Consider the following 20,173-nt stretch of genomic DNA (forward strand, 5'->3'; position numbering starts at 1 on the left):
GACCTGTGGGGGGGCGTGCCAGCAGAATGCAGGTGAGTGGCGTTGGTGGGGGCGGAAGTGGTGGCAAACATGGCAGTGGGGGGGGGGGGGGGGGGGGGGGGGGGGAAGTCACTGTTGGTTAAACATTATCTTTGGTGGAAATCTTATTGCCCTCATAATTTTAACATATCTAATTTGCACAGTTACTCTTCTGTTCTCCATGCTGTGGCACATTATTTGGCCCTGAGTAATTTTTCTCTCTACATTGGCCATAGCTAGGTCTCCATGATTGCTTGATGACATGGTTGATCGGCCGTTCAATTGACATGACCTATGACAGCAAACACCGTCAGATCTAACCATCTGTCCTGTGCTGATATCACAAAACAAAATCACATTCCATGAGGGGCCAATCACAGCTAAAACCATATGGCGTAATCAATTGCAGTGCAATTAAAAGCAGAAGTTATTCCACCAGTCTGACGAATTCTGCCAATTTCTCTTGTCAACTAACGCACAACAGCACAATGCAGATTAAGCCGTACTCAATTTCATGCACTGTGATCTACAGTGTCAAAAACTGTGACGCTGGAAAAGCACAGCAGGTCAGGCAGCATCCGAGGAGCAGGAGAGTCGAAGTTTCGCGGATAAGCCCTTCATCAGCCCCTCATTCTTGATGAAGGGCTTATGCACCTGCTGTCCTCACTTTCTCCTGTGATCTACAGTGACAAACCCACATACATCATGAAGATTCAACTCATCTTTACTCAGTTGCAAGGAGAATATCGCCTCCAATGGCTTCCTGGGTTAGATTTTGTCCAAGTTGTAGGGACATTGACTGGAATTCTAATAGATGTTTGAAGTCCAGAATCTTTGCACAGCAAGGATCAGGGTTCCAATTGGCTCCAGCTTCACCTCAAACCGCTCAGACAATTTCACGCCCACTCCTCACATTATGTTTCTTGCCAATTGAGAGAAACTTCTTTGAGGGCTCACACTCTCAAAATAAAGGTACTTTACTTACTCTTTTTGATGAGAGTTGCATACTGGTTATAGGTGCAGAGTCCTGCAACAGAAGAGACCAGTGAAGTTAGTGCATGACTTTAAAGGATATGTAATTCCTCAAAACCTACTTCGGTGGTGAGATTATCTTTCAACTCCAGAATATTAAATATATTCCTTTAGGAAAGTTGTGGAGGATATTTGGGTCAAACACAGGAAGCTGTATTTGGAGTGGAAACGTCCAGAGTATGACCATGAAAGCTTAAAAAAATAGCCTGGAAATGTTAAGAATTATCCAACTGTTTCTTAAGTAAATGCAAAGCTCCAAAGAGGGGTTGGTTAGCTCAGTTAGCTGAACAGCTGATTTGTAATATAGACTAATGCCAACAGCACAGGGTTAATTCCTGCACTGCCTGAGGCTACTGTGAAGGACTTGCCTACTCACCCACCAAAACAGTACCTTATGGAACATGTTCAAATCAACAAGAGTAGTGATAATCTCTCTTCAAATGGCAGTTCATCAACACTTGTACACATATCTCTGAAAGCACAGATCTACATCCCATCAACTTGTCAAATTGCAGTTTCAGTTTCAGACTATCATTCACTCTATCCATAGCTGCCCCAAGTAGGAAATGGGGTGGCACCATGGCTGCGTCTCAGTGCCAGGTACAAGGGTTCGATCCCAGCCTCAAATGACTATGTGGAGTTTGCACATTCTCCCAGTGTCTCCGTGCGTTTCCTCCAGGTGCTCTGGATTCCTCCCACAGTCCAAAAGTGTGCAGGATTGGTCATGCTAAATTGCCCATTAGGTCCAGAGATATGTGGGCTACATGGATTAGCCATGGAAAATATGGGGTTGTAGGGTGGGTCTGGTTGTGATGCCCTTCAGAGGGTCAGTGTGGACTTGATGGGCTGAATGGCCTGCTTCCTCACTGTAGGGATTCTATGATCATGGACCATGTTTAATTTCAGGATAATAATGCCAATGTTCACAGTATGTTTGTCAGCATAGTCAGTTCTTCTGTAGCGCAATGATTGCATTCTTGTGCAATCCCGCATTATAGAGAAACCATGCTTTAGAAACGGTGCTTAAAGTGTTGGTTTTGTAATTACATTACAGCCAATACACAGTTTAAACATTTGTGCTTTGGGAACGGCATCCCTAATTGGTCAATCGCGTTACAGCGAATTTGCGTTGACAAAGTATGTGTTATAGCACAATGAGCTGTATTTTCTTTTCCTACTTGATGAAGAAATTAAGTATATGAGGTCTTCCAGCGACAGTAGTTAATGGGGCAATGTTTATAGGGCTGTTCCAAGGTTAGGACAGAGAAAATAATGAAAAACTGTTTCCAGTGGCAAGTAACAAGAAAGAGTAGAGATTCCAAGTAATCGGAAAGAGACACAATTAGGGTAAGTTATTTTAGACAGCAAGTTGCTATGATTGGAAATGTTCTGTTTCAAAGGGGCACAGATCTTACAATAACTTTCAAAAGAGAAATGGATAACTACTTGAGGGAAAATTTGCAGAGATACAAGGGGCACTGAATTAACTGGATAGCTCCTTCTAAGAGTTGCCATTGGTACAATAGACTGAGTGTGGCCTCTTTCCTTACTGTATACTTGCGTGTGAGGGTCCAGATACAGGAACAAAAAACATTGGTGCTCATTATTCCATGTCTTACCTGGAATACTTGCAGTTCTTCAAGAAGAAGCTCTTCCATGTTCTGCCAACTTTCCTTTGGCACTGAGATGACTTTCAAAACAGTCCCGATATCTAAGAATCCAAAGCGAAGAGCTAAGTTGGAGGAATGCAGCAGCTCAATACAAACAAGATGGGCTTTTTAGACGCGGCTTGTAGCTGGTAAATCAAAAGATAACTCTACCTGTTCCAATAAACATGACGTCATAGCGCCCATCACCTGCATCCACTCTATCCACCACTATCTGAGTGAAGCTGTAATCAACATTGGTTTTCACCAGGATCGGTCTATGGCCAATGGGGTTGATGGGATTGTACATCAAGGGATGGTTACGAGCAAATAACACAACGTCATCAGGAAACTCCTTGGTTGACTGAAAGCCCCCAAAAGTTTTGCTTGGACACTGGAGACATGGAAATAAAAAAAATGAAGAGTCAACTGCCAGAACTTTGTGCATTTTAACTGCCAGAACTTTGTGCATTTAGGTAGACAAGCAGGGGGCTGGATGAACACAGCAAGCCAGGCAGCTTCAGAGGTAGAGAAGTCAACATTTGGGGCATAACCCATCTTCAGGAATGAAGGTTGGGTTAGGGGGAGCTGCAGATAAAGGGGTGGGAAAGGGTTATGGGTGAAGAGAGGGGTGGAGTGGCAAGGTAGTGATAGGTGAATGCAGGTGGTGGTTATGATCTGTTTGGTCAATGGGAGAAATGAATCTGGCTGGTGGCTGGGAGGAAGGGTCAGGGGTCAGTTGGAGGAATGGGGGGGGTGCGCAGCTACAAAGGGAGTCGGGGAATGGGATGGAAAGTTATTTGAATTTGGAGAACTCAATGTCTCCCTTGGAAGGACTGTTTGGGGTCCTGGATGGAGGTGGAGGGGCGGGGGAGGGGGGTGCCGTGCTGGCAGGTTTTGCGTCTTTTACAGTTGCAGGGGGAGGTACCTGGGTGTTCAGGGCGGGGTTGGTGGGGAGTGTGGAGCGAACTAAGGAATAGCGAAGGGAATGGTCCTTGCGGAAGGCAGAGAGGGATGAGGAGGGGAAGATGTTCTTGGTGGTGGGGTCTAGTTGGAGTTGGTGGAAATGTTCGAGGATGATACATTGGATGTGTAGACTAGTGGGGTGTACAAGGGCGACCTTATCTTTATCATGTTTGGAGGGGGGAGGGTTTAGAGCAGTGGTGCGGGGAATGGAAGACGTGCAGTGAAGGGCTGCCTGGATGACACTGAGGGGAAACGCACGTTGTTTAAAATAGGTGGACACCTGGGATGCTAGGGAGTGGAATGTCTCCTTGTCAGAGCAGATGCAACAAAGATGGAGACATTGGGAAAACAGGATGGAGTTTTTGCAGGAGGTGTAGTCCAGGTAATTATGGGAACATGATAACACAAGAGAAAACATGTTTTTAATGGTAACGAACGTTTGGTGACAAATCCTTTGTAATATGGTACAGATTATTTATTAATACTGGAGAAAATACAAAATTAGAAATACCATGAAAGCATGTAGCTCAGGTTCTACATTATCATCAAAATAACATTACAGCACAAAAAGAGGTCATTCAGCCCTGTGTCTCCTGCAGGCTCTCTGCAAGAGTACCTCATCCAGTCCTACTCCCTTGCCTTTCCCCTGCCTTCCTGCAAGTTTTTATTTCCTGCAAAGTTCCTGCAATATTTAATTATCTCCATATTTATCTTCACCTTTTTTGTTATCTTCTCTTTTGGAATTGTATCTGCCTCCACAACATTCCAGATCCTGACCAGATCCCACTTTTCATCACCCTTCATCATTCACCTTCACATCTTGTCCCAAAGTGTCCTTATTCTATCATAAATAAAAAGGGATGAAAGGACTGCGGATGGATGGATGGAGATGAGAAACAAGAACAGGAGCAGAAACAGTTCTGAGCAAGGGCCAGGCCCAAAGCAGTAACTTTGATTCCTCTCCACCGATGCTGCCAGACCTGCTGAGTTTTTCCAGCAATTTCTGTTTTTGTTTCTTATTCTATCAGACTTGTGGTTCTGGACTATTTCGAGTCAAAATGGTCTGAGGTTGGGTCTATGTGCTTGGGGTACTTTGAGGCATGTAGTTCGGCTCACGACAGCTCAGACAATGTCAAGGAGAATCAGACCAGGATTCCTGCCCCTCATCGCTGGTCGATGACTTTAAAAGTACAAGGATGTAGATACGCAGAGACAGGATCAGTCTTGGCATCAGTGTCGATACAAGATTCTTAGGTGACTTAACAGGATTGATGAGGAAAAGTTGTTTCTCCTTGTGGGAGAGACGAGGACCATAGGGGATAATCACAGAATAAGCGATCACATCAGGACAGAGATGATGCGGAATTCTTTCCCTGAGGCTTACAGCACAGAAACAGGCCCTTCGGCTCTCCAAGCATGTGCCGATCCAGATCCTCTATCGAAACCAATTGCCTTTTTTCTAAGGATCTGTATCCCTCTGCTTCCTGCACATTTTTGTATCTGTCTGGATACATCTGAAATGACGTTATCATGCCCTCCTCTACCATCTCCTCTGGCAACATGTTCCAGGCACCCACCGCCCTCTGTGCAAAGGATGTTTCAAGCATATCTCCCTTAAACTTGCCCCCCTCTCACCTTGAACTCGTGACCCCCCGAGTAATTGAGTCCCCCACCCTGGGAGAATGCTTCTTGCTACCCACTCTGTCTATACCTCTCAAGATTTTGTAGACCTTGATCAGGTCCTCCCTCAACCTCCATCTTTCTAATGAAAATAATCCTAATCTACTCAACCCCACTTCATAGCTAATGCCCTCCAAACCAGGCAACATCCTGGTGAACTTCCTCCGCACCCTCTCCAAAGCATCCATAGCCTTTTGCTAATGGGGCGACCATAACTGTACACAGTATTCCAAATGTGGCCGAACCAAAGTCCTGTACAACTGTCACATGACCTGCCAAATCTATTACTCAATACCCCGTCTGATGAAGGAAAGCATGCCTCTGTACATCAATTCTCCCCAAGGGCTTTTCCACTTACCATATAGTTCACTCTTGAATTGGATCTTCCAAAATGCATCACCTCAGATTTGCCCGGATTGAACTCTATCTGCCATTTCTCTGCTCAACTCTCCAATCTATCTATATTCTGTTGCATTCCCTGACAGACCCCTTCACTATCTGTACTCCACCAATTTTAGTGTCCCCTGCAAACTTGCTAATCAGACCACCTATACCTTCCTCCAGATCCCAAACAACAGTGGTCCCAACACAGATCCGTGTGGAAAACCACTGGTTATAGTTCTCCATTTTGAGAAACTCTCTTCCACTATTTACTCTCTGTTTCCTGCTGCCCAGCCAGTTCTCTATCCATGTAGTTAGTACACCCTGGACCCCATGCGACTTCACTTTCTCCATCAGCCTATCATGGGGAACCTTATCAAACGCCTTACTGAAGTCCATTCCCTCATCTAAAGCCCTTCCCTCATAATCAACTTTGTCACTTGCTCAAAGAATTCTATTAAGTTGGTAAGACATGACCTTCCCCGCATAAAACTATGTTGCATATCATTGATAAGCCTATTTTCTTCCAAATGTAAATAGATCTTATCCCTCAGTAGCTTCTCCAACAGCTTCCCTACCGTTGACATCAGGCTCACCGGTCTATAATTATCTAGATTATCCCTTCTACCCTTCTTAAACAAAGGGACAACATTAGCAAATCACCAGTCCTCCGCAACCTCACCCTTGTTCAAGGATGCTTGTTAAGGCCCCAGCTGTTTCCTCTCTCGCTTCCCTCAGTAACCTGGGATAGATCCCATTTGGACATGGGGACCTGTCTCCCTTAATATCTTTTAGAATACCCAACACATCCTCCCTCCTTATGCCGACTTGACCTAGAGTAATCAAACATCTATCCCAAGCCATAACATCCATCATGTCCCTCTCCTTGGTGAATACCAATGCAAGGTATTCATTAAGAATCTCGACCATTTTCTCTGACTCCACACACAACTCTCCTCCTTTGTCCTTGAGTGGGCCAACCCTTTCTCTTGCTCCATATATATGAACAAAAGGCTTTGGGGTTTCCTTAACCCTGGTTTGCTAAAAATATGAAACCGTGGAATTCTTTACTGCAGAGGGCTGTAATGGGTCATTAAGTATTTTCGTGGCTGAGATAAACAGAATTTAATCAGTAAGGAAATCCAGGGTTATGAGGAAAGGCAGAAGAGTGGAGTTGAGGATTGTCAGATCAGCCATCATCCCTCTGAACGGTGGAGCAGTTTGTTGGGCTGAATGGCCTACTTCTGCACCTATGCCTTATGATCCTGCAGATAGCCGGCAAGCAATCATCACCCTGGCCAACCGATGAGCAATAGTCATTTGGACATGCATCACTGACAACCTGCATTCATATAACACCTTTATAAGGCAGTGGAAAACTGAAAATGGAGAATTTGATCCCAAAGTTTGGGCTTGGCCTGGAACAGAGGTTGACGTGTAAGGGTTGCTGCTCCTGTGGACAGGATGGAAGGGTTCCATAAATGCATGGGACAATGGCAGGCCTTGAGATTTCAGGGTAGGGGATTGGATGGGGATGCAGGGGGTTGGGGGGGGGGGTGGGGTGGAATCTAAGTGACTTGCTTCAGATTTCCCAGCGTCTGATATGTCCTTGCAGCCATCGTCTTTCTATGGCCAATCCAATTCGGTATCTGGCTGATGGTCACCCCCAGGACATTGATGGTGGGGGATTCAGTGATGGTAGTGTCACTGAACCTCAAGGAGAGATGATTGATAGATATAGTCATTTCCTGGTTGTTGTACAGTATGAATGTTATTTGCCAATTATCAGCCCAAGTCTGGATACCGTCCAGGTCTTTCTGCTTGTGGATTATGCACTTTGTTATTGTTGGTGAACGTGTGTTTTAAGTTATGGTTTAAATGAGGAAGGAAAAACTGAGGAATGGAAGATATTGCACAGTGTAAAATCTGCGGGGAAAGAGGAAGTAAATGTGGGAGACTGTATTTGTCAAAGATTAAGAATATTCTTTTTGTTTACTGAGCATGAATCCCTGCAAATTAATATATGTAATCAGAGCCATGAGAAGAGCTGAACTGATTGTATTACATTGGCCTTCAATGTAGCACTGTCAGGATTGTTTAGCAAGTGTTACCCAATCATAGAATCACATCCACCAGGAAACATTTTGTTTTGGGATTTGCAAGCACAGGCTGGTAGAGTAGGGTCAGCATTCTATTTCCAACAAGGAGGAGTTAGAGCTAGATACAGTTCTCAGGTCTAAAGGGATGATAGGGTGTGGGCAGAAAGCAGGATGATCAGCCAGGTACAAAGGGCCGAATGGCCTTTGGTTCCGTGGAACAAACAAAGGAACACTTTGTTTGATACAATCTGGCAAACTAACTTAGACTTTGCTCAACTGCATCATAACGACACACCAAATTAACTTGCACAACTTTGGACTGGATGTTCATGGTCAGCTATATTCAGTGTGCCTCATAGTTGGTTGATTCTGTTCATGTTGCATTTAACTGGGTCCTACCATTCCTGGCCGGGGATACGGCACTTTGCCTTGGTATGGTATCCACTGATAGTTTGGTCCCTCTTTGTGGGCGAAGGGTCCTAGGAAAGCTCTGCGAATGTCGTTCATGCTGTAGACACACACAGCTGAGCCTCTGAAGACATTGCTGAAACAAATGGGAGAGTTTAAGAGTGGTTAGGAACAAGAGAAGCACATTAAATCTGCACAAAAGGCCGTTCCACATTTCAACTCACATCCCATCAATGAATAAAGAAATTACAAACTAAAACCCACCCCATGTCCTTACCATTTGTAAAGGGCCTCAGGAGAGGGAAGGGTTGGGAGTCGGGGAGTGGGAGGGTGGGGGGGGGCGATGGGGAGGTGGAAGTGGCATTGAGGGATGAGAAGCTTAACTTTTCTTTCTAGGAAATGCATGGCAAATCATCTTAACCCCCACCATCCCCATCTTCCTCTGAACCCTAAGCCACTTTGATAGGGAGGGAGTTGGGTGATGACCCAAAAGCACTCTTTACCTGATGTGAGTGTACACCTTTTACAGAGTCCCTTTGACCCATAGGTTGGGTCAGTCGCAGACATTAAAGCTCAGTACTTAGTCACTGAGCTGCAACTCCAAGGGAACTTTGTAACCTGCACCTTCAGCTTTATTTCTCCAAAGATATATTTGTAAAGTTACATTCAGTAAAAGGTCAAACTTGCTTCAAGTGCAAAACAGATCAGGTTTGTTTAATAAAAGACATCAGTTCTCCCTGGCCAATTATATTAGAGTGTACGTTTACACTTCACGTTAAATCTTCTTGTAAGTTCTTAAAATATAGGAGCAGAATTAGGCCATTTAAGCCATTAAGTCTGCACCACCATTTGATTATGGTTGATATCCTCCTCTCCCCCTGCAATCCTTCAACCCATCACCAAATAAACATCTGTTAAACTCCTCCTTAAATTCACTCACTGTAAATTCTCTACTTTATTCTCTAATTCACAGCGCAAGGGGTTTCTTTATATGAAGGGTTGGTCAGATCGGTGGCAGATGGAATTTACTGTTGATAAATATGAGGTGATGTTCTTTGGAAGAAGGAACAGGACAAGGAAGTACTTAATGAATGGCAGGATGAAGTTCAGATCTTGCGGTGCTTGTCCACTGAAGATGGCAGGACAGGTTAACTGTGTGGTTAAGGGGACATTCAGGATGCTTGTCTTTATCAGTTCTGGCACAGATGAGAAGAGCAGGGAGGTTATGTAGAAAATGTGCAGAGCTTTTGGTTGTGTCTTTGAGGCTTCTACCCAAACTTTAATTCATCCTTCAACACGCAGCCCTGAACCTTGGCATGTGCCAGTCTGTAACACCAGGTCATCAACAGCTCTTTGCGCTGGAAGACCATCAGGTTTTAGGCAGAACCAAAGAGGATCTTTCACCAAGTTGATGTTTGTCTCAGTGTCCATGCCTGGGAACAGCCCGTAAACCCCAGAATCCTACATCACGGTGCTGCTCGAGATGAACTTCCACGTCCCTTTCCAGAATTCTCAGCAAAGCCACATTCTGAAAAGAGGCTAAGGGGTGACCTGATGGAGGTTTATAAAATCATGAGGGGCATGGATAGGATAAATAGACAAGGTCTTTTCCCTGGGGTGGGGGAGTCCAGAACTTGAAGGCATAGGTTTAGGATGAGAGGAGAAAAATATAAAAGGCACCTAAGGGGTAACGTTTTCACACAGAGGGTGGTACGTGTATGGAATGAGCTGCCAGAGGAAGTGGTGGAGGCTGGTACAATTGCAGCATTTAAAAGGCATCTGGATGAGTATATGAATAGGAAGGGTTTGGAGGGATATGGGCCAAGACATGGGCAAATGGGACTAGATTGGGTTAGGATATTTGGTCGGCATGGATGAGTTGGACTGAAGGGTCTATTTCCGTGCTGTACATCTCTATGACACTATGAGATGGATAACAGTCCCTACCTTACCACAGCCACCTCAAAGTTAACATGTGGAGGGAGGCGAGACCCCAAGCACGCAGACAGGTTCTGGTGCAATGGCAGCCAGGCTGCAGGGTGAAAGTTCATCTGATCTGCCAAACAGCTTTGACAATCCACTCGGGGAAAGGGATCGACCATCTGCTTCTCCCATGGGTCCTCAGTGATGTTAGGTGTGGGCCACAGTCTGGATTGTTCACTTTGAACAGTTTAAGCCTGAAAATCTTTCATGTGAAAGGTATGGTGTAGCGCAGTCACATTCCCATTCCCATGGGCCACACATCAAGGTCACTGGATAACAGTTGACCGGACTTGCAGAATTTGCTCACTCAATAAAGAGGGCAGCACAGCCTTAGAATGGACAGTTGCACACTCTTGTGTGATGAATGTTTCGGGTATGTTTCCATGGTGATGTGTTTGTAGCAATTCACCATTCCGGTTATACCACTGAAATAGAAATCCCTGGACTAATAATAGGGTGAAATGGACAGCAGGCAAATTTCAATGTCATGAATTAATTATAGAATTTTACAGTATAGGAGGCCATTCAATCTATCATGTCTGTACCCATCCATGAAAAAGCTACCCATCTTGTCTAACTCTCCAGCCCTACCTCCGTAGTCCTCTAAATTCATCACTTTCAAATATATATCCAGCTCTCCTTTAAAACCTCCTATGGGATCCACCTCCAGCACTCTCCCTGGCAGTCCATTCCAAATCCTAACAACTCTGAATAAAGAGGTTTCTCCTCAACTCACTGACAGTCTTGAAATTGCGACCCCTAGTTACTGCCTTACCAACTAGTGGAAACAAAATATCCTTCTTTACCCTGTCAAAATTGTTCTTAATTTTGAACATCTCAATAAGGTCACCTCTTAATCTTCTCCACTCTGATGAGAATTAGCGCAATTTCTTTCATCTCTCCTTTCCTTTCTAAAACCCATCACTCCTGGTATCAATTCTAGTAAAATAAGTAAATCTGAAATTAAAAACCAATTCCCAAACTCGTAAAGGTCCCATCATTCTTTGGGTCTGCAATGCCAGAAAACGTCACATTTTTGTAACTGGTGAAAATGGCGGACGACACGCAAGCAACATGCCACCCATCCGCAGTGTGTACATTTACTCCCAACAAAAAAAATCATGAGTATACAAACAGCCTTGTGATTGACGATTAACTGTCCTCTAAAGTGGCCTAGGTGGTCACTTAGCACAAGGGGCAATGAGGAACAGGCAAAAAACTGTTGGTAACAACAATCCCACCTCACAACACGAAGAACGTGGCAACTGTGAACTATGTTCGGACTTGAATCTCATCCATGTCATGAATATCTGTCAAGTAATTGAACTGGAGTTTCCCCGCAGAGAGAGCTTGTTCCTAGCCCAGTCTGTTGCCAGTAAATCCACTCCAGGCACTCTCACCTTGATGTACTGAAGACTGTGTAGACCAAAGGGTTCCTGCGATCTCTAGTCTGAAGGAAGAAGACATCCCCTAGTGCAAAATAAAGAAAAACAAAGCTTCACTCATTTTTGTTATCATCTAGTAGAGTCTGACAGTGATCCCGCAGACCAAATGGAATATAGGAAACAGATGATGGTATGGTTATTAAAGGATAATTAAGTGAGTGCTTCACTGGGTGTATACCGGCAGAAGAGCTCCTGTGTCATTATGGTAGTGTCCCTATCTTTAAGACAGGAGGAATGGATTCAAATCCTACTGAGTTCTGTACCATATATGAAGAGGTCGACTAAAAAGTATATACAAATGTATTGCTAGAGTGTCAGTAGAAGCCTAACGAGTAAAGTACATGCCAGAACCCTGAAAAACCAACATTTAGCCCCCGGTATTTAACAACTCTAACAATCATTACTCTATCAGCTGTAGGTGCATGTATTCCATAGCCAATGCGAACTGGTTTGGAAGTAAGTCATTAGCTCAGGTCTTCATTGCAATCTTATTCATTAGAATCAGGAGTTCTCAGGAAGGGTCACTGGACCCGAAACATTAACTCTGATTTCTCTGCACAGATGCAGCCAGACCTGCTGAGTTTTTTCAACAATTTCTGTTTTTGTTTCATTGAAGTTAGCGTTCCTTGATAACATCCAATAATTTCAGTTTGAAAGTTCCAGAGAAAGTCTCATCTGTTTTAGCCCCAGGCTGTTTAGGAGTGAAATCAGGGTAGGAAATGCCAAACAGTGACTCCTTCAGCATATGTATGAATAAAAGAATACACACACATTGGGGAGGTAATTGTCTAGTGGTATTATCGCTAGACTGATTAATCCAGAAACTCAGCTAATGTTCAGGGGACCCTGGTTCAAATCCCACCACAGCAGACACTGATGACAATAAATCCATTGTTGATTGCTGGAAAAACTCATCTGGTTCACTAATGTTCTTTAGGGAAGGAAGTTGGCATCCCTTAACTGGTCTGGCCTACATGTGACTCAAACCCAGAGCAATAGGGTTGACTCTTAACTGCTCTCTGGGCAACGGGAAATGGGCAATAAATGTTGGTCTAGCCAGTGATGCCCTTATCCCGTGAGTGAATTAAAAAGCAATCGATGGGTGTTACAAATGTGGAATTTGCTCACCTCCCAGTTCTGGAACAACTAAGGCATCCAAAAAGAAGCTCAGTATATTTCCACAAGGGTATCTGAAATATGGAGCTGATGGGGTTGAGTAGAGTTAGCACCTAATCATACTGCACAGAGGAGGCCCTTTGGCCCAGCAAATACTGCATCATGTCGACACGTCTCACTATCCAGCAACAGGCCCCACTCCCTTGAATGTTAAGGGAGATTGCTGTGACAGATTAGTCACAAGTGAAGGAGAAAAGCTGAACAGCCCTACTCCCGCTCCTAATTTCTGTCAGCTCTCTATATTTAAAAAACCTCAAACTTCATGTCAAAAATCAAAACATAGGACAGCACAGTGGTCAGTGGTTAACACTGCTGCCTCACAGCGCCAGGAACCCGGGTTCGATTCCCACCTCGTGCGACTGTGTGGTGTTTGCACGTTCTCACCGTATCTCTGTGAGTTTCCTCTGGGTCCTCCAGTTTCCCCCCACAATCCAATGATGTGCAGGTCAGGTGAATTGGCCGTGCTAAATTGCCCACAGTGTTAGGTGCATTAGTGGTAGGGGAATGGATCTGAGTGGGTTACTCTTCAGAGGGTCGGAGTGGACTTGTTGGGCTGAAGGGCCTGTTTCCACACTGTAGGCAATCTAAAATCTAAGCATCGGAGTAGATAAGGCCTGGACAGGTCCTGAGCCATGGTAGCTCTCACCCATAACCCAGAAAAATTGGCTAATCAGATTGACATCTTAAAATATGGACCACTTCAGGGAAATGTAGTTGTTGCATCTGGAGTCTAGTCCAGTCCCGGGGAGGTCAAGCTGTGAAAGGGAGAAATCTCAGACTTAAATAATAACAACAACAAATAATAATATGATAATGATATTATTTATGTGTATCAGAGCAACCAACAGCCTGAAGGGTCTATAGTTCCACAACCTCCACTCCAGACGATCAAGAAACACTTGTATTTTTATTTTTTATCATCTTAACGTTTCATATTTTTATTGAGATTTATTGCATGCAAATCAATTAACACAATATTCCTGGCCTGCGAACCATTTTGGCACTTCCTACAGTTGTGAATGGTGATGTATCAATGATGAAGTCTTCCTTTCTTATAGACCAATGACCTGAAGGTATGTCCAACTGAATTCTTCCCTCTAAATCCTCTGCAAGGCACAATGTTTATTAGACATTGTATACACTGCTGCAGTCTAGCTGGGTCGATAGAGAGAAAAACACTCTGTTCACCCCACACCCAAAGCTACTCACTGATCTCATCAAAATAAGTGTCAATCCCTTCACTTCCTGGGACCGAGCAGATTAACCGGGCCTTCAAGAATGTGGTCCATTTGTTCACCAGGCTTCTCAAACCCCCGTGATCGTTCTGAAAATAGATGAAAAGATTTTAGGTCTAGCATCATCCAGGCAACTTCCAACAAGAGGGGGTTATGGTGACTGGGGACTTGCATCTGATCTGGTCCAGTGAGTGTGGGGAGTGGATCAGGCGTATATTAGAGGGGGCCAGCATGAATAATTGAGGGGGTGAGTCAGTTTGAGCGTTTGTGGGGATAGCTTTATAGTTACTCAAGAGTTAGACCAAGTTTTGATTCCTCTAATGGTTCCCTAGATAACTTGTAAGTAAGTAAGTGTTACGTATTACGTGTTACGTATGCTATGCTGGAGTCAGGAGAGTACAGGTGAGTCACCAGCCAGGTTTGCAGGCTTGTTCAGGCTGTGCTTTCACAGGCTACACAGCTACAGAATAAACCCTCCCTGTTGGGATGCAACCAACATATGTTCTTTAGTTCTGACTGGGACCTAGTAACTGCCCAATATAGAACAGTCATAATCCTTCAAAGTCGTTTGAGTCTAACTCATAGTTGGGAATCTTTTCAGAGGATTTCAGATGTTGTGTAACTTCTCAACAGAAGTCTCAACTTCCCAGGCATTTCCTGCTGAGTCAGCACCTTTGGAATTCCACATGTCAAGGTGCACATCTCCCAGGATATGTCCTGTGTCTGATTATCCAGAAATGGGAAAGTCTGGTATCTGACTCCCCAAATAGTGCTCTTCACATTAAGCTAGCAATGATGAAGTGGGTTCAGTAGAACTCAACTGTAATGATGGCTTTGAGCTGCCTATCAGAAATGTAGCTTCACAAACTGGTACTGATGTTAATCACTACAGTGAAGGCAATGGCCTAGTGACATTATCTGGACTGTTAATCCAGAGACACAGGCAACATTCTGGGTTCAAATCCTGCCAAGACAGATGGTGGAATTTGAATTCAACAAAAATCTGGGATTAAGAGTCTAATAATGACCATGAATCAAATGTCAGAAAATGAACGCATCTGGCTCATTAATATCCTTTCGGGAAGAAAATTTGCCTTCCTCACCTGGTCTGGCCTACATATGACTCTCAGCCACATGACAATGTATGAGGAGAGATTGACTAGGTTAGGACTGTTTTTGCTAGAGTTCAGACGAGTGGGAGTGGGAATCTCATAGAGACTTATAAATTCTAACAGGACTAGACAGGGTAGATGCAAGGAGGATGTTCCTGATGGTGGGTACACCCAGAGCCAGGGGGCACAGTCTGAGGATTTGGGGTAGACCATTTAGGACAGAGATGAGGTGGTGAGCCTATGGAATTTGTTACAACTGGAAGTAGTTGATGCCAAAACACTGAATGTATTGAAGAGGTGACTAGATGTTGTATTTGGGGTCTATGGGATCAAAGTTTAAGGGGAGAAAGCAGGATTAGGCTATTGAGTTGGATGATCAGCCATGATCGTGATGAATGGGGGAGCAGGTTCGAAGGGCCAAATGGCCTCCTCCTGATCCTACCTTCTACATTTCAATGTTTCTACGTTTCTGTTTATAGTTCATATCTCCAGCACGCACATTATTTTGCTTTAATAATAAAAACATGGTGTGTGATCGCTAAATCGAGTTCCTGTGAGTTAAACTGCTTTAGAAAATTGTTTTCTTGACACATTCAGTATCTGATGTTGAATGAACCAAACTGTTTATAAACAGATATTAATCTCCTCTGTACAGTCATACTATCACTGATCTTCAAGCGCCCTTCTGCAATACTTTTGTATCCAGTCCAAAGATTAATGGACAATTAAAATTTTCCATTCCCCATGGAGTGCTCTATTCATAACTTACATGTTGATCTCGTTGCCTTCTGTAATATTCACGCTGTCCTTTCGTTGTGAAATAAAAAGGCATCCATTTACGTCACACTTTTCACATGACCAGAGGGCGTCTCAAATCACATTTAAAGTAAATCAAGTGCTTCGCTGGTGTAGTCACCGTTATAATGCAGGAAACAGGGTCGTCAATTTCCACACAGCAAACTCTCACAAATACAAACATGATATCATCCAAATGTATTTGGCTTTCTGCTGTTAATTACAAAGAACAACACAGAACAGGAACAGGCCCTTCGGCCCTCCAAGCCTGTGCTGACACATTTTGCCCTTCCATACTAAAACTGTCTTCACTAACAGGATCCGCATCCCTCTATCCCTTTTGTATTTATGTATTTCCAGGTGTTTCTTGAATGCTGCTGTTGTGGGATAAACATTGGTCAGTTCATCGGCTGCTGATTTTCTTTGATATATTTGTTCTATTACAACCATCCAAGCAGGTAAAGAAGGCTTGAGTTTACCGGTTAATCTGAAGACATTGCATCTCCAACAGAGCAGTGCTCCTTTAGTGCTGCACTGCAGTGTCAGAGTTGAAATCTATGCTTGTACACAGTAGCTGGTTACTTATAGATGGGTGTTTCACTGACTGAGCCCTGTCTGACAGCCTCAGGAAGTGTTTTCATTAACTGGGAGGTCCTAATGAAGTGGAGAAGCCCCACATTGAAGTTAAAGTTCCAAACAGAACACAGAACTGTACAGCACAGGAACAAGCCCTTCAGTCCACCATGTATGTGCTGACCATCCTGCATACTAAACTAATCCCATCTGCCTACACGTGGTATCATTCCTCTATCCCCTGCCTGTTCATATGTCTGACTAAATGTTGCTGTCGTAGGAGAGAAGAGGGGAAATCTTCACTCTTGGCTTGGCTAGGCAGAGACTCAATGTGTCACAGCCCTGCCTCCTCCATCACACTGCCCTGGACTGATGGTGATTATGCATCTGAGCTTGTGCCCACAGTAGGTGGGTCAGTGTGAGTGAGATGGGAAAACATTCCTGGCCTCGCCATTGTCTCATTACCCTCTGGCTGTGGTTCCCGACTGCAGTACTTGACAACACACACGCACGACCAACACACACCCATGTGCGCGAGACAAAAATGCACATGTGCGCATGACAAACACGCACCTGCACGTGACAAACATTCACCCACGAAAACGCACACACAGCCATGACAAAAAAACACACACGACAAAAATATACACAGACCCACACACGACAAAAACACACAAAAACATACAGACCCACACATGACAAAAACATACACACACCCACATATAACAAAAGCACACACAGACAAGATAAACATACACACACCCATGCATAACAAAAACAGAGTAAAACACGCATGATGAAAACACACACGGCAAAAACACACATACACAGTAAAAACACAGTCTGTAGCCCTCAGATGCTTCTGACCTGCAGCTATTCACTGATTTTCTTGGGAAAAGAGGTGGCTTGTACCAAGCTTGCATTGAAAGTGTGTAAACAGTTCCAGCTGAGTAGGTGTGGAGAGCTCTCCTCTCCCTGGTGCAGGTATCTGGCCGCTAGCACACAGGCCAGTGTTAAGGGCCCCACCTGGTGACTCAGTTGGTAAGTGCAATATTTAGCTCAGCAATTCCAGGATACAGTATTTGTCCCAAGTTAAAATTTGGTCAGTGCAGGGCCAGCTGATTTCATACAGGACTGCAAATGAGCACTGAAGACGGGTACCCCTGTCTGACACAAGCTGAGGCTTTGTCCTCAATGTTTTTTGATGAAATGCAAAATCAAAGCCACATTGGTTCACCTGACTGGATGTAAAAATCCTAAAATATGATTTTGAGGAATCATAGAATCTCTACAGTGCAGAAGAGGCCATTCGGCCCATTGAGTCTGCACCAACCCTCTTAAGGAAATTCCATTCAGATATACACCCCTCACCCAATCACCACATTTCTCATGGCTTATCCACCTAACCTGCACAGCATAGACAATTCAGCATGGCCAATCCACCCTAGTCTGCACATCTTTGGACTGTGGGAGGAAATCGGAGCCCCGAAGGAATCCCACACAGACCGGGGAGAATTTAGAAACTCCACACAGACAGTCACTCGAGGGTGGAGTCAAACCCGGGTACCTGATACTGTGAGGCAGCAGTGCTAACCACTGAGCCATCACAAGGAAGAATAGCAAAGGTATCCATGAATGATACTAAATCAGTTGTTAAGTTTAAATCTGAGATAGCTTTTTTTGTTAAGCAAGTGATTTGAGGGATATGAGCCAAAGGCAGATGTATAGAGCTAGGCCACAGATCAGCCATGATCTCACTGAATGGTGGAACAGGCTCGAGGGGCCGAATGGCCTACTCCTGCTCCTAGGTGCATTTATCTACACCGTATACAACATACAAATTTGGAAGAGGAGGCCAGTCACCCCTTCAACACTGCTCCCCCTCTCCATAGCTGATCTATTTGTGGTCTAAACTCCACAATCCTCACTGAAACCTCTCTGAGTCCTTTGCTGGTCAATTATCTATTTACCACAACTAAAAAAAATTCAAAGCTTCTGCCTCCACTGTTCCCTGGGGAGGAGATTTCCACAGACAAGGACTTTAACAGTTCAAGATGGAGGCTTATCGCCAACTCCTGAAGGTCAATGACAATGAGCAACAAAAGGCCTCCTAATATCCTTTCGTCAGATTTGTGCCTGTACAGCCGCACATCTACTTAACAGCCAATATGATGTAAAAACAATGACTGCAGATGCTGGAAACCAGATTCTGGATCAGTGGTACTGGAAGAGCACAGCAATTCAGGCAGCATCCGAGGACATGCAAAATCGACGTTTCGGGCAAAAGCCCTTTTTAAACATTATCTAGATCTCTGGGTTAATAGTCTAGCAACAATACCACTAGGCCATCCCATCTTTTTAAACATTATCTAGATCTCTGGGTTAATAGTCTAGCAACAATACGACTAGGCCATCCCATCTTTTTAAACATTATCTAGATCTCTGGGTTAATAGTCTAGCAACTTTTAAACATTATCTAGATCTCTGGAAAATTCCTGATGAAGGGCTTTTGCCCGAAACGTCGATTTTGCCTGTCCTCGGATGCTGCCTGAATTGTTGTGCTCTTCCAGTACCACTGATCCAGAAGCCAATATGATGTGTCTTAATATTTCTCACAAGTCTCCTGTTTCAGTTGAACACAACCACAAATCTCAAGCTTCATCCATCTAATGCAGCATCACTGTCGTGTTCCCCCATTTGGATGCAGAACTGACTCAAAGGTAGAAGACAGAGGGTGGTGGTGGAGGGTTGTTTTTCAGACTGGAGGCCTGTGACCAGTGGAGTGCCACAAGGATCGGTGCTGGGTCCTCTACTTTTTGTCATTTACATAAATGATTTGGATACAAGCATAAGAGGGACAGTTAGTAAGTTTGCAGATGACACCAAAATTGGAGGCTTGTGGACAGCAAAGAAGGCTACCTCAGATTAAAACAGGGTCTCAATCAGATGGGCCAATGAGCTGAGAAGTGGCAGGTGGAGTTTAATTCAGATAAATGCGAGGTGCTGCATTTTGGGAAAGCAAATCTTAGCAGAACATGTACACTTAATGGTAAGGTCCTAAAGAGTGTGGCTGAACAATGAGACCTTGGTGCGCAAACTCATAGCTCCTTGAAAGTGGAGTGAAGGAGGTGTTTGGTATACTTTCTTTTGTTGGTCAGTGTATTGAATACAGGAGTTGGGAAGTCATGTTGCAGCTGTACAGGACATTGGTTAGGCCACTTTTGGAATATTGCATGCAATTCTGGTCTCCTTCCTATTGGAAAGATGTTGTGAAACTTGAAAGGGTTCAGAAAAGATTTACAAGGATGTTGCCAGTGTTGGAGGATTTGAGTTATAGGGAGAGGCTGAACAGGCTGGGGCTGTTTTCCCTGGAGCGTCGAATGCTGAGGGGTGACCTCATAGAGGTTACAAAATGATGAGGGGCATGGATAGGATAAATCGGCAAAGTCTTTTCCCTGGGGTCAGGGAGTCCAGAACTAGATGGGCATAGGTTTAGGGTGAGAGGGGAAAGATATAAAAGAGACCTAATGGGGAAACTTTTTCACGCAGAGGGTAGTACGTGTATGGAATGAGCTGCCAGAGGAAGTGGTGGAGGCTGGTACAATTGCAACATTTAAGAGGCAT

General features: G+C 44.3%; 1 protein-coding gene across 1 annotated transcript in view; it reads right to left on the reverse strand.

Moving 5' to 3' along the window:
- Nucleotides 1–20,173, reverse strand: part of LOC122559240 (semaphorin-3A-like) — a 172,746-nt gene that overhangs the window by 21,193 nt on the left and 131,380 nt on the right. The window contains exons 8-14 of the mRNA XM_043708621.1: nt 15,951–15,988; nt 14,044–14,158; nt 11,614–11,683; nt 8,222–8,366; nt 2,871–3,090; nt 2,670–2,761; nt 1,004–1,045 (exon numbers count right to left, since the gene is read on the reverse strand). Of these exons, the coding sequence (XP_043564556.1) occupies nt 1,004–1,045; nt 2,670–2,761; nt 2,871–3,090; nt 8,222–8,366; nt 11,614–11,683; nt 14,044–14,158; nt 15,951–15,988 (722 nt within the window). The remainder of the gene's footprint in view (nt 1–1,003; nt 1,046–2,669; nt 2,762–2,870; nt 3,091–8,221; nt 8,367–11,613; nt 11,684–14,043; nt 14,159–15,950; nt 15,989–20,173) is intronic.

The sequence above is a fragment of the Chiloscyllium plagiosum genome, chromosome 18 (genome assembly GCF_004010195.1).
Source record: "Chiloscyllium plagiosum isolate BGI_BamShark_2017 chromosome 18, ASM401019v2, whole genome shotgun sequence".
NCBI lineage: Eukaryota > Metazoa > Chordata > Chondrichthyes > Orectolobiformes > Hemiscylliidae > Chiloscyllium > Chiloscyllium plagiosum.